This window comes from Lepidochelys olivacea (assembly GCF_965140295.1).
Source record: "Lepidochelys olivacea isolate rLepOli2 genome assembly, chromosome: 21".
NCBI classification, from domain to species: domain Eukaryota; kingdom Metazoa; phylum Chordata; order Testudines; family Cheloniidae; genus Lepidochelys; species Lepidochelys olivacea.
The window spans coordinates 9,602,382-9,617,394 of NC_140431.1; the positions used below are offsets into that span (position 1 = coordinate 9,602,382).

Below are 15,013 nucleotides of genomic sequence, written 5' to 3' on the forward strand. Positions count from 1 at the left end.
AAGGGCATCCCTCCTCCCACTCTGAGTTGGCAAGAGCTGCGGAAGTGGACTAGAACTCCTCCAAGAAAGCCTCACTATACATATGGATGTATGAGACGTGTGCGCTCACACCAATATAAGGGAGACCTGTAAGTGCACATAACTTTTATTTTGGAAAAAAAAACAAACTTTTTTTAAAGACTATTTGCAAGGAAATGGTTTTCCAGGAAAACAACCCAATGTGTTCGACACCTCTTGCCCCTGAGCTGTTATTAAAGATGGTTTACATACATGGGGGGGATCAAAAGGGGATTACCCATGTCTTCTTCAGGGGTACAACCACCACCATGCTGAGGGAAGATACTGCAAGCTCCTCGTCATTTGAGGCGGCATGATGTGTGTCTTACTGCTCCCCATGTACTGTATCCCCTTATCCCCTCACTGGAGGTCCCCTGCTACCCAGTCATATTGGGGCAGTCAGGAATCACTGGAGGGCTCAGAGGAAGTGATCTGTGGAACAACAGGCTTTCCAGAAACCATTAATAAAGCAAAACAGAGTCAGTAATAGCTACAGTATGGCTTTCAAGTATACATGTAACCCCTCCCCCCATCCCACACCCACAAAGTTTCACAGAGGGCCACCACCAGTCTTGATTGTCAAGGGACAAGTCCCCCTCTAGGACAGTGTTGAGCCCTTCCACGCTCTGCAAGCCAGACTGGCAGGACATTACGAGCTTCTTCCTGAAATCCGCCTGTCACTGCACTTTCCCCCATTCTCGGCCGTCTGGAATTGGGGATGTGGCTGCAAGGAATGGGTGAGTCAGACGTGATCTGTAGCTCGAGCTAATGCCCTTGAACTCCTGACTCTCTTCACACATCACATCAAATGCTCTGATTTAGATTTCACATCTCCCCGCTCTTCTATTTTTGTTTCTACTCTAAACAAGAGTTCTTGGGCCAGATGGCTAGCGCCACTCCGCTCCCTTAAGACCCTTCCTCGGGAGTCCCCAGCAGCCACAGAGCCAGCCCTTGCCACAAGAGGCACATCAGGGACAGGAAAGGGAAGTGAGGCAAGCATGGTAGCTCTGACAATCCCCAGCTGATGTACGGTCTCTATGGGGACCAGAGCCAGCTGGCACAGTCTGGGAGGGATGGGGGAGCTGCTCTAAACTGCTCTGGGACCAAGGCAGAGAATCAGGGAGCTATAACTGGCTTCCTGCCAGCCACCTATCTGCTGCCACTGAGATTTACAGCTTACGCTGGGCACTGTGATGGCTGGACATTCAGCAGGAAGGGGTGACAGATGGGAACCCTGTGGGCATGCCGTACTAAGGAGTCCATTAGAGGCATGCGGGGAGGGCAGATTACTAGGCACAGCTCCCTGGGAGAACCAACCCCTGCCTAATCCCCAACAGTCAGTAAAACCTCATGGTCACTGGTACCAACGGTTGGGGCTAGAGCTGAAGCTGGGCAGGAAGGATTGTTCCTCAACCACAGTCGATCTCCTGCTCAAATGGCTTTTCCCCTCTTTAGCTGGCTGCCAGTTCAGCACCTGATCAACACCCAGCAATCTGTATTAATCCCTCCCCTCCCACGCCCATGTAAGAACTAGATCACTGCCCAACATTCCTCTTCCAGCACCCACCTGTCTCCTCCTCTCCTCCTGAGCCCCTCACTCGGGTCCAGAATTCTGTCTGTCCCCACTGTGGGGACGAGCATGCCGTACTAGGTGTTGCTTTTGTAGTGGTTTGGCCACAAGTTAGTATCCCATGGTGAGGAGCATTACAGTAGGACTCTGCAGGGAAACCCCTGCTGTTCAGTGCAACAAACACCCACATTTTCTGACCAGGAGCAAGGAGGAGTTACGGAGGCAGGCTGTTAGCCTCCAGCGTACACTCAGACAGTCAACTTCATCACCACCCATCACCGGCATCTTTACACGCTGGCTGCTTTCACCACAGGTTTGTGGGTTGGGATTATTGCAAGGACTGTAACCAAGTTCCCCCTTCATAGGGTTTTCATTTCCTTAGAGCAAGGAGGGTTCCTTTCAAGGAAAGAAAAGAAAAAAAAAAAAAGACGGGGGGAAAGGGATTGGTGGCATTGTTTAACCCAGAGATTGAAATGCTCTGTGCACAGCACAGGCAGCCAGGGGTGTCATTTGCTATAGGGTAAGGGGGGCAGTTCCCTCCCCTCCCCCAGATTTTTCATAGGTCTGTATGCCCCACCCCATCCCCCAATCCTCTCAACTTCACAGGCTATAATATAATCACATATAATGGTCTATATGCTGACACAACTTTGTTCCACTGCCTGCCTCCCCTGCCCCAGCCATTTTTCTGAAATAACACCCCTGCAGACAGCCCAGCTGCAAGCTTCCCTTGCTGAGACAGCTAATGAGGGCCAGTGGTGGCGGAGGTTAAGGTAGACACCTGTCCACAGCTCTCTGGACTGAGTTCACCCACTTGTTCTACAGTTTTTTGGTCCTCTCTCTTCTGCGCTGGTGTTGAACCTGCAGGGCCAAGGAGAAAAGGCTATCCTGGCCCATTCCCAACCCTGTCCCCCAAAGCATCCAGTGCCTCCCTGACCAGCAGCCCAATTAACAACAGATGAAAATGACATTCTTATTTCAAAGCAGCTCCCAATGAGTGCTGGGTTTAGCAGATGAAACATGGGGCCAACTGGACCAATGTAAGATACTGTTAAAAATCACACAGCAGTTTTCCCCACTGGATTCTCTCCCTGTTCCAAGGTAGGTTCCAAATAAACTTAAACGTAAGATATCCCTTCTCTGCTCCTCTCCTCAATGCCTTTGGTAGCTGGCTAGTTATACAACAGTGCCAGCCAGGGACTGAATACAGTACTGCAGATCAATCATTCATTTAGCAGCTCCTTGCCCTATTTGTCTCATCTCCCAGTTCAAACCTGCCTTCTGTCCACTTAGAAATTAGTGCTAGCAACAGGGATGATTGTCTAGTAAGGTTACGGGGGTAACAAACAAATGCCCCGAGACAGTCCTTGCAGTGGGTTGAGTTTGACGGGGCCCAGTTGAATATTTTTGGAGGTGGCAGAGAATAAAAGTGGTAAAAAAAGCAAAGGTTCAAGTTTTAAAGGTTCCCTTCTTGGGTCCCGTATGACTGACTCCACTGGGACTTGATCACTTACCATAAAGCATCTTATTTTAAAAAATATCTATTAGCCTTAAATCTGGTACCTGGGAAATTGGTTGAAACAAAAAACAGATAACTCACACATCTGGCAGATTCACAGATCGCAAGGGCAGAAGGGACCACTATGGTCATCTCGTCTGACCTCCTAGATAGCCCTAGCCATATAATTTCTCCAAAATAATTTCTAGAGCAGATATTCTAGAAAAAAAAACATCTAATCATGATTTAAAATGGTCACTGATGGAGAATCCAGCATGGCTCTTGGTAAACTGTTCCGGATCAAGATGATAAAGTCTAACCAGCATGGTTCTTACAAAGGAAAATCATGTCTCACTAACCTACTAGATTGCTTGGAACTTATCAACAGAACCAGTTGACATAATTTATTTAGATTTTCCAAAGGCCTCTGACAAGGTCCTGCACAAGAGGCTATAATTAGTCACGAAGAATCATTGGCTTGGGTCAAAAAGATTAACAGCAGAGTGCCTCAGGGTGCTGTGCTAGGGCTGGAGTTCAGTGTCCTCTGGAAGAGAGGGTGAGCACTGCCGTAACAACATTTGCAAATAATACCCAGTTATTTAGGTTAGGCGAGACCAGAGAGAACACTGAGGAATTCCAGAGGGACCTAATCAAGCCCGATGAATTGGCAGCATGATGGGAAGTGATGCTTAGTGTTGATCAATGCAAAGTAATGCACACTGAAGGGAGGGGAGGGGGGAGAAAGAGCTACTTAAACAGCTTACAGGGTTCCAAATTAACTGTATCAACTCAGGAGAAGGGCCTGGATGTCAGGGCTCAGTGAGACCTTCACTCAATGTGCAGCTGGTGAAAAATGGCGAACAAGATGGCAGGGTGTATAAGGAATCGGATGCAGCATGCTATGGAACATATTCTGTCTTTAAAAATCTGTGGTTTGCAGATACTGTGTAGTACGTGGCACCCCATTTTCAAAAGGATATTGCATAACAAGAGGGTGGGGACAGGGTCCAGAGTGACCTAGATAAATTGGAGGATTTGGCCAAAAGAAATCTGATGAGGTTCAACAAGGAAAGAGTCCAGCGGAGGGCAACAAAAATGATTGGGGCTGGAGCACATGACTTACGATGAGAGGCTGAGGGAACTGGGCTTGTTTAGTCTGCAGAAGAAACAGTGAGGGGGGAATTGAGAGCAGCCTTCAACTACCTGAAAGGGAATTCCAAAGAGGATGGAGCTCAGCTGTTCTCAGTGGTGGCAGATGACAGAACAAGGAGCAATGGTCTCAAGTTGCAGTTGGAGAGGTCTAAGTTGAATATTAGGAAACACTATCTCACCAGGAGGGTGGTGAAGCACTGGAATGGGTTACGTAGGGAGGTGGTGGAATCTCCATCCTTAGAGGTTTTTAAGGCCCGGCTTGACAAAACCCTGGCTGAGATGATTTAGTTGGTGCTGGTCCTGCTTTGAGCAGGGGTTGGACTAGATGACCTCCTGAGGTCTCTTCCAACCCTGATCTTCTATGATTCTATAGGAGGAGGTTCAGAGACAGGTGAAGAAAATGGTCAAGGGCCTGGAAGAACACTCATATGACGGGACGTTTGCTACCATTTTACCTTAGAAAGGAAAAGAATAAGAGAGGACAAGTATATAAAATAATGAATGGTCTAGAGAAGGGGAGCTAATGTTCTCCTTTCTTGGAACAAATAAAAGCTGTGTCATTCTAAACTGATAAAAGGAAATACTGTTTCTATATAAAGTATAATTAGATAGAGGAACCAATGCAGATGTTGCTGATGATTAGCATTTACCAGGATTCAAAGAGGGCGTGGGAATTTAGATGGATAACAGGAACAGCCAGAGTTATCACAGTTAATGCTAACACAAATTTCAGAAGGGATATTAAACCTCATGCTTCAGAGTTAAAGCCAATCTCTTAACTATTAGGGATTAGAATGAGGCCTTCATGGGGGCAGATTACCCCACATTTTCCTACGGCGGGCTTCTTTCACTTTCCTCTGAAGCACGTCTGAGCCAGGTTACCAGACTAGACAAGGGTCTGATGCACTCTGGCAATCCCTACGAGATCCACCACTGCAACTGCCTAGAAGAGTAATCACAGCATCCCTTTACCAGCCATCCCAGCTGCCTCCTCCCGTCCTACTTCAGCAAGCTGTGCACCGCAACCAGCAAAGGTTCACGACACAGGTAAGAACGGAAAAATCCCTGAGAACGCTTGAGATACTTTTAGTCTTATTGCTGCTGCTTCTTCTATCCAGTCTCCAGGATAAACTTAAGTAGCCTTGGCCCCAGCTACAGTAGCCTTTAGACAGAAGCCAGCTTCAGGGCACTGAAGCCATGTATGAGCTGAGACCTGGCTCTCCCACTCTCCTGCTCCCTCCCCACTGGCTGGCCGAACAGCGCTAGAAACAGGGTTAGCAGGAATTGGGTCTGAACCCAGTCTGAGGCTCAGGTGGACACAGCCTAAATCCAGTCACAGTTTGCAAGCTTTACACAGTAACCTGAAGTGGGAAGCACAGATGGACCCAAGCCTCAAGGCTCAGAGCCAGATTTAGAAACTCCTGCACTCACCGCACAAAAGCTCAGGGGATTTCAGAGCGTGGACTCTGCTTTGCCACCACTCTGAATAACAGCCGACAGGGAGCGGTTTACATCTCCAATCATGCACAGAGATACAGGAGTCAGGTGAGAGGGGCCCCGCCAGACGGATTCTCCATAAAAAAGTTTATGTTTGGATGAAGACCATCGTCTGCTGTGCCTGTAAGCCAAACACCACAGACTTGGGATGGTGCATCGCAACCCAGGACATTCACTCCTGATTTACCCCAGGATTTTTAACCTGACTGTATTTTAGTGTTTGAAAACAAGCCGTTCCTTTATACATCTGCTGCCACCCTGAAGTTCAGGCTTCTGCATTCCCCTAGGAAGGGCTGGCAACCAGGACAAGTAGCACAGTCCTAGGATGCTGCTCTGTTTAGGTGTCTGTGATGTTCCTGGGTGGGGGGAAAAAGCACATCTCCAAATTCAGATCCTGACAGGATCAGTCTGTCATTTTGTCTGGGGGGCAACTGGATTTCTAGTCATGACTGTCACATGCCAAACAGTGTATTTGTTTAGAGGTGGACAGGGATGCTTTTTAAAAGCAACTGGGAAAGCTAAGAATCTGGGGCTTGGCATGCTGGGAGCAAGAGAAGGTAAGAGCAAAACCTCCCTGGACTCTCCAGCACTGGCTGACCCCCTCCAATGACTTACAAGCAGAGACTGTAACGGCTGTGGCTGTAATCCTGTTATGTGAAGGCCGGCGAGATCTGGGCTGAGATCCATTAGAGGATGTTCCGTGCCTTTCCTTGGGAGGGCTCTTGAGAATGCCACTGAGTGGATGCGGGAGACACGTGCATTACCCAAACAACATGTTTGTTCCTCTAATGGGGCTTCTACGGTCTCTGTACACTGCAGAAGCCTGTAACCCTCACCCATCGCTGCATGCTGGGAACGTCATTGCACTGATGTTCCTGACTGAAGCATTCAACCTCTGGATGAGATCATCAATCCCGCCCCACACCCCAAAGCCCCCCATTAATGCCTCTCTGTGTAGTTCTTGGCAGTCTCCCCACAGATGGCAGTCTCTCCGTGGATGGTGCTGTCTCAGAAGAGGAGTCGTCATATCCAAACTGCTCTCCCTTGTTTGTTCCCTGAGCCCCTCTCTCTCAGGAGATGTCTTTATGACGGAGTGGACTATTGAGAGAGAGTTTGGCCGGATCACCGGCCTCGGCCTCCACTCCAGTCATGGGCTGAAGAAGCGTCGTACCACCAAATGACCCAGCAGGACCACGACCAACACCCCCATCATGTACAACACGTAAACGTTATCCAACTCCAGTGCTGCCACCTAGCAGGAGAGAGAAGTGGCAGGTGAAAGACACAACAACAGGATGATCCAATTGCACTTGTGTTGCTGGCATGCCTGGCACTCAGACATCACCTGGGTTACTTTTTGCACAAACTTGGCAGCATTGGATTCATTCAAATATGCTCGTGCTCCGCCCTGCAACTGAATAAACCAGATTCTGATCTGATTTACACCATAGTAAATCCACAGTAACTTCAGATCATTATCAGTGAATAAGCTTTTACATCCCCCAGCCAGCTCTAGGGTACACACAGTAGGCATGCCTGCCGAAGCTAAGGGGTCCAATCAGCCCTTTACTTTCAGTGCAGCAGTTTCGATATAAGAACGGCCAGATTGGGTCAGACCAATGGTCCCTTTAGCCCAGTATCCTGTCTTCCGACAGTGGCCAATGCCAGATGCTTCAGAAGGACTGAACAGAACAGGCAGGGATCCATCCCGTCATCCTTTCCCAGCTTCTGGCAATCAGCGCTAGGGACATCCAGGGCATGGGGTTGCATCCCTGACCATTTTGGCTAATAGCCATCGATGGACCTATCCTCTATGAACTTATCTAATTCTTTTTTGAGCCCCACTATAGTTTTGGCCTTCACAACATCCCCCTGGCAAGGAGTTCCACAGGTTGACTGTGCATGGCGTGAAGAAGTACTTCCTTTTGATTGTGTTAAAACTGCTGCCTCCTAATTTCATTTCCCCCTTCTCGTAACACAAGAATTAGATTCTCTGTTTCTTGTGTTACGAGAAGGGGTAAATAACACATCCCTATTCACTTTCTCCACACCATCCATGGATTTTACAGACCTCTATCATATCCCACCCCCATTAGCTGTCTCTTTTACAAGCTGAAAAGTCCCAGTTTTCTTAATCTCTCCTCATATGGAGGCTGTTTCATATTCTTAATCATTTTAGTTGCCCTTCTCTGTACCTTTTCCAATTCTAATATATCTTTTTTGAGATGGGGTGACCAGAACTGTATGCAGGTGTGGGTGAACCATGGATTTATATAATGGCATTATGATATTTTCCATCTTATTATCTATCCCTTTCCTAAGGGGATATGGCTCTCATCTCTTCTATTATCGGACACTCACTAATGTGGCAGGGGAAGGACCTCACTCAGAGCTACACTTTCTATACTGCCCTCAAATTTGGAGTGCCTCTTTTTTCAGATGTCCAGCTTTAAACAAGCAGGGTGTGATTTGCTGAGCACATTCAACTCCCACCGGAGACAACAGGAGCTGTGGCTGGCTAGACCTCCTAAGAACTGGGTTGCTTGTACACACAGGGAGGGTGCTTAGGGTACTAGACTAGGGCTGGGGAAACCCCGGTTCAATTCCCTGCTCTGCCACAGGCTCCCTGTGTGACCTTAGGCAAGTCATTTAGCCTCTCAGTGCCTCAGTTTCCCACCTGTACAGTGGAGATAATACCACTGGCCTGCTACACGGAGGTGTTGCGAAGATAAATATGGAAAAGTTTGTGAGGTGCCCAAATATCATGGAGATGGAGGCCATGTAAGTACCGTAGATAAACAGATACTGGTGTTTAAGTGTGGATTAAGTACCTAATCTTAGGTTCCAAGTTTGAACATTTTGGCCTACGTCCTGAAGCATCCCCACAGCTGGCTGCATTCTGAGGCCTCCCCCTCTGCGTCACGGTACCCCGAACTGGTCAGAGCTCAGCTGCAAGCTCCTCTGACTCAATTTGACCAGCAACACTGCTCACAAGCCCAGCTATGCGAGGAATCATGCTGACCCTAGCTCAGCCCAGGCGCCCAGCAGAGAAGAAAAGCCAGGCTCACTTACCCATCCTCCTTGGTCGGCAATCCACTGGGCGATGCGGTTGCGGAGCACGAATTCTGCCACGTAGCGAGCGATGCTCCGGAGGAAGCCGGTCACCCCGAGCTGGTACACATGAATCGCCATCCGGTAACCGAACCCCAGCAGCGCAATCACCCTGCCCCAGTTAATGCCGCTGTCAAACAAGCTGTAACAGAACCAAACCTCCTGGTTAAAAAAAAAACCACAACAGGCTGGCTCTGGTGCTCTGCCGCCCCCTGTTGGGCTGCTCCGTCCATTCACGTTACCCTGCAGCTGGTGGAATGTCCAGGGGTTCACAGGCGTGTTCTCTGCACACCTGGAGCACTCTGGGCCCTCAAGCTACATCCTACCCAAAAAGAAAAGGAGGACTTGTGGCACCTTAGAGACTAACCAATTTATTTGAGCATGAGCTTTCGTGAGCTACAGCTCACTTCATCGGATGCATAAAGTTTTCCAATTTATGCAAAACTTTATGCATCCGATGAAGTGAGCTGTAGCTCACGAAAGCTCATGCTCAAATAAATTGGTTAGTCTCTAAGGTGCCACAAGTCCTCCTTTTCCTTTTGCGAATACAGACTAACCCGGCTGTTACTCTGAATCCTACCCAAACAAATTTACTAACAGCTTAGTGGTGAAAAACAAACACAACTAACTGCGTAGTTCTGCTCTCCCACATGCTCAACCACAACCACTAACAGTTTGCACTCTGTGAGCTGTAGCTATCCTGGAAGGAACACATTCGCCCTGGGGCTTTATCTATGCAACAGAGATATGCAGGTTTGAACCGGACAGTGGCCCAGGCATATTAGGACATGACTTTTTCTTCGCCTGGATGCATTAAAATTAAATACTTCCCACAGGGCTGGATTCTGATCTCATTTTAGCCTGCCAGCCCCTTAAGGCAAGGATGGACTTCCAACATATATCCATGCAGCATCAACCCAATGGGGTCCCAGTCCTGATCTGAGCTTCCAGGTGCATACAAACAACTGCCGTTTATATGGGGTTTCGCACCAGTGTCACTATACTGAGTTACTCCTGATTTACACCAGAGTATGTGTGACAAGAATCAGGCCCTGGGTTTTAACCTGGGTGCCTGTCATGTCTATTTCTGTTCGCACTGCTGCAGAGAAACTGTTCTAATGCAGGTATCTGTCCCGACCCACAGCATAAAGATAAGGCTCTTCAGAGTGCAGACGGGGGCCTTCCAGAGCATGTCATGGCAAGAGGCGAGTTAGTGGAGACGGAGGAAGGAACAACACTGAAAAGGCAGGATGGAGAGTGAGTGACAGAGGTTAATTTACCTGTTTGCTGTGCGTTACCCGCCTCAGGATGGCAAAGCGTGGCTTCCCGAAGAAAGGGAGCAGGAAGAAAGGACAGAAGAGACAGTTAGGCAATGTACACTGTGTGCCCAGGGGGAAGGCTAGGAGAGGGGTGTTGGTGTGGAGCCTGTCAGCGTCAAGACACTGGGCTATCATTTGTACAAGGCCTGGCCTAACGAGGGAGGAAGTGGATTGGGAATTAGACTGGGCCTCAAGTTTCAATCCCAGCTCAGCCTTAGGCAAATTGCTTCATCTTCTCTGTGCCTCTGATCTCCATCTGCGAAACAGAGCTAAGCCTTCCCCCCATCGCAGGGGGCCTGCAGGGATAGAATCCATTGGTGGTTGTGAGGTGCTCGGATACTGTGGCAATGCAGGGCATGACAGTACCTAGACAGAATGAGGTCATGACCTGGCTAGCCTCTAGGGGCTACCACAAAATAGGGGAGATAGCCGGCGGGCAAGTGGGAGGGGAACCACAGTCTCCTCAGGGTCCTTTCCCTGCTGCCACCAAGCTTTGGGTTCACCAGACATACCTGCTGTCTTCCCCTTCACACCGGGGTAAGCCACCTCACCTGTGGCCAGACAAGCAGTAGCAGCTGAGGGGTGAAGCGCTTTCCTCTATCTCCTCTCTGATATGGGAGGGACATCTAAAGGGCAGATGGGGCCACTGGACTGCACGGAATCCAGCACTCTAGGAAGCTGCCCCGATCCCCCTGCATCTCTGCAGCCATTTCAACACAGCATGCATTAGTCAACGCGCCAAGTGCATCGGGCTGCTCTTGAAATCGGAAGGTTTCCGGGCACTGCGGGTCCGTTGCTCGGTTTTAGACAGAGGGAGCAGGCTTCTCCCCTGCGTCCAAGCTCTTCTCAGCATAAGGGGCACCGGGAACCGATGAGAGGGTCTATGCCAGTCCTGGTGTGAGTTACAGCAGCCTGGGAGACTGAGGACTGTTGTAACAAAGTGGAGCTCTGCCCTTCCCCCTCCACAGGGGTGGAGCATGCCCAGCCCAGAAGCCAGCGCCACCAGCTTTTTGCCAGCTCAGAGTTCACACAGAGATGGTCAGTTACAGCCAGAATCCAGCCCAGGATCCAGATCCAGGGAGGATCACATGGGAAGATCTAGCCTTGTGCGTTTTCTGCACTACCAGACCAGGCTCCCTCTCCACCCACTGACCTCTGAGAGAGACTCTCCTCCCGCTGAGAACGAGCAAGCTAGATGATCAGAGTCCCAACTCCTCAGACTCTCTGCTTTCACTTTTCACACACCCACACCCAAGAGGACGGACAGACAACACCTTCCTTAAGGGACTGCAGAGTAAGGAGGCCTGCATGGTACCTAGGTCAAAGGCTGGACTGAGCCGGTTCAAGGCTGATTGTCAGAGGCACTGAGCCCCTGCAGGGCCTGCTGCCTGAAGCTGTGTTTGCTTAGCACAGACTGGAAATCAGGCCCTGCGCTTTTAACCGTCAAGCCTTTCTGACTGTGAAGAAAAACCTTCCCAATGGGGGCTGACGCAGGGCTGCCCAGGAATGAAACAGTGACTATATTCCCTTCTCATGCTGGTTTTATACCAATGTAACTCCAGACATTGGTAAACTCCCTCCTGATGTCACAGAGAGGAGAGCCAGGCCCCACAGCTCTGCCCGCTCAACCGGTGTTTAGTTGTCATGATTAGGCTTGAGAGTGATGGGGTAGATTTTCACAACAGGAGGCCAGCAGGCCATCCATCCTTCTGCATGCTCACTAGCACGTGCAAGGACTGCCAGTGCATTTAAAATGGGACCGAAGACCCATTTACACGCTGCCAACATCTGACATGGATGTACAATGACAGGCGCAAGAGCAGACAGGCGGAAAACGCGGGCTTATTTCAGACACTGCTTCATGAAACGCCAGCCTTCCATTGTGAACTGGTTCACGACTGATACCAGCTTCTCTGGGGCTGTGGGCTGGGCTTGGGGGCAGAATTTGGGTGCCAGCTGTCCTGGCATTGTGGGCAGAGCTTGGGTAAAACAATGCCAATTTTCGCTCCTCTGATTTTTCACCCTGCGTGCCAGTCGGACCCTCTCTGCAACATCACCAGCGTTCCTTGGGAGTGCGGGGAGCTGGCTGCCTTACCTGGAGGCTATCTTAGTGAAGTACTCGTAGGCATTGTCCTTCGTGGGCTGCAGGGTCTTCAGCATGTTCCGGAACTCTGCGTCATACCGCATGTTGATGTCATCTCCGATGATGGCCAGGCGCCTACCCACCTGGTTGCTGGTGCTGCCAAGAGGATGGAAAGCATTAGCGATGGGCCCAACTTCCAAGCAGGGCCAAGAGGATGCAGGGTCAGGCCACAAATGGGGTGCGAATCCCACCCTGAACATGGATTGTGTTGGGGGACGTACGATTCAGCCTGTAATGGGAAGAGCTTTACCTGCCCGGCTCCTGCTGGATCTCTGCAATCTCAGGGTCCATCGGCACCTCCCCTCCACCCTCTTCCCTCTCCTGCTGGTAGCGGTAGAAGGCATAGCTCCGGAACACCTCCTCGGTCTCCTGGGCCACCTGATCTTCTGAGGGAGAGACAAGGATTGGCAGGGTCAGGCAGGCAGCTCCCCAGGGTGCGCAGGAGTGAGGAAACCCCTCCTTATCTTAAAACACTGGGGAACCTGTGTGGCCTCCCCCATATCCTTTGAGACAGTGTGTCCCCACGGCACTAACCCCTGTTCTGCTGCATTCTCTGTCATTCTGATGGACCAAATGACCACTGTGCTCCTTAGGCAGCATGCCCTTCGCACCAGGGACTGGCTCTGCAGATTGGTCTGCACAGGCCTGCTGTGCTTTGGGGGCTCTACAAACCAGCAGAGGAGCCCTCTGAGGCTTGAAGCACTGCCAGATGCCACGTGAAACACCGGCCGGGCTTGCCCTCCATGCAGAGCTGCACCAGTTTGATTAAATTAAACCAGTGCCAAAGGCGGTCGGGCTGCCCTTATTCTGGCCTGACCCAGTGTTGTTTCAGTTTAGCTGAAGTCAATTAGAAAGGGGTTTAAAATGAACTGAAATTATAATACTCAGATATGCTTTTCATCTCTCTCTCTCATACAGAGGTCAGTATTATCATCCCCGTTTTACAGATGGGGAAACTGAGGCACAGAGTAGGGACATCACTTGCCCAGGTTCACCCAGCAGGCCACTGACACAGCTAGGAACAGAACCCAAGTCTCCTGAGTCCCTGTCCAGTGCACTCTCCACTGTCCCATACTGCCTCCCGTAATAAAGCCACTCAAACTGAAATAAGCATTTCCACACAGGACTTTGTACCCATATAACTAAACCAGTGCCATTTTTTAAGTTAGACAAGGCCTTAGCAACAAGCCTCGCTACAGGATCGAATGAGGGCTGAACTTGGACCTTGGAGGGTACGTATCAGTGGCAAATAGGGTAAGAAAATTAGAGACATTCAAAACAAAACAAGTCGAGGGCTAACTGGGAGACCCTTAAAAACAGGAGGACTCCCATGTCAAAGATACAACCACAGACCATGGGGCTCCCACCCCAAGTTACATGCACAGAGCACGCTCCAGAAGGAGAGGAATTCAAACAGATACGATGCAGTCACATCTCGGACAGCCTGTTTTTTGGCTGCTTGACTTGAGACTTAGATTTTTCAGAAGTGCTGAGAACCCACAGCTCGCACTGATTTCAACTGCAGCTGCAGGTGCTCAGAACCTCTGAAAATCCCGGCCCCAAGGTGTCCGAAGTCAGGCACTGAGAAAAGCCCCAGAGGCTGCCAAAACAAATTCAGTGGTCAACTTCAAAAGTGTTAGCTTCATGCTTTATTGCTTTTACACAAACATGCACCCACACAAACAAACCAAAGCAAACTTTCTTATGAGTGGTTTCAGAGTAGCAGCCGTGTTAGTCTGTATTCGCAAAAAGAAAAGGAGGACTTGTGGCACCTTACAGACTAACAAATTTATTTGAGCATAAGCTTTCGTGAGCTACAGCTCACTTCATCGGATGCATAAAGCTTTCCACTTTATGCAAAACTTTATGCATCTGATGAAGTGAGCTGTAGCTAACGAAAGCTCATGCTCAAATAAATTGGTTAGTCTCTAAGGTGCCACAAGTACTCCTTTTCTTTTTTCTTATGAGTGGCTTTCGGAAAATGAGACGTACTGGAGAATTTTTATCCCTGGGGAGCGATGCCAATTCTCATGATTTTATCACAGGTTTCACAATAGTTGATGTCATTCTTAAAGACCCAGCTGCTGGAGTCGGGTGATGATGTAAAAAAAAAATAGTTTATGTCCTTTGTGTTTGTGGAGAAAAGCTTGAAAATGAAGATTCCTAACTGTTTCAGAGAGCTAGTCAGATAGTTTATGGCCAAATGGGAACGCTAGATCATGCAGTCTGATCTCCTTTGTAGCATGGGCCACCAACACACCCTGCACCTGCACACTGACCAAACAACCAGAATGAGACCAAAGTATTACAGCTCCCAGGAGACTAGACTATTATGAGCCACAGGCAGAGAACAGGAGGGACAGAAGTATATCAATGCCCAAGGCCTCGACAATGGCAGCGAAAGATTGAGAGACCCCCAGATAATCCTGGCAGATAACCTGTGCCCCATACTGCAGAGACAGGTGAAAAAAACAACAACCCAAGTTCACTGCCAAGCTGACCTGGGGAGAAATTCCTTCCTGACCCCACATATCAGTTAGACCTTGAGCACATGAGCAAGAACCAGCCAGCCAAGCACCCAAGACAGAGGATGCTCAGTGCCACCTCAGAACCGTGGCTCTTCCAGTCCAATGTCCCATCTCCAGCTGTGCCCATCTCTGGTGCCT

General features: G+C 49.5%; 1 protein-coding gene across 1 annotated transcript in view; it reads right to left on the minus strand.

Annotated features, from left to right (window-relative positions):
* Positions 1-129: 129 nt before the first annotated feature.
* BAK1 (BCL2 antagonist/killer 1) overlaps positions 130-15,013 on the minus strand; it is a 35,380-nt gene continuing 20,496 nt past the window's right edge. Inside the window, exons 3-6 of the mRNA XM_084611372.1 lie at positions 12,598-12,733; positions 12,300-12,443; positions 8,847-9,027; positions 130-7,026 (exon numbers count right to left, since the gene is read on the minus strand). Of these exons, the coding sequence (XP_084467498.1) occupies positions 6,922-7,026; positions 8,847-9,027; positions 12,300-12,443; positions 12,598-12,733 (566 nt within the window). The 3' untranslated portion in view covers positions 130-6,921. The remainder of the gene's footprint in view (positions 7,027-8,846; positions 9,028-12,299; positions 12,444-12,597; positions 12,734-15,013) is intronic.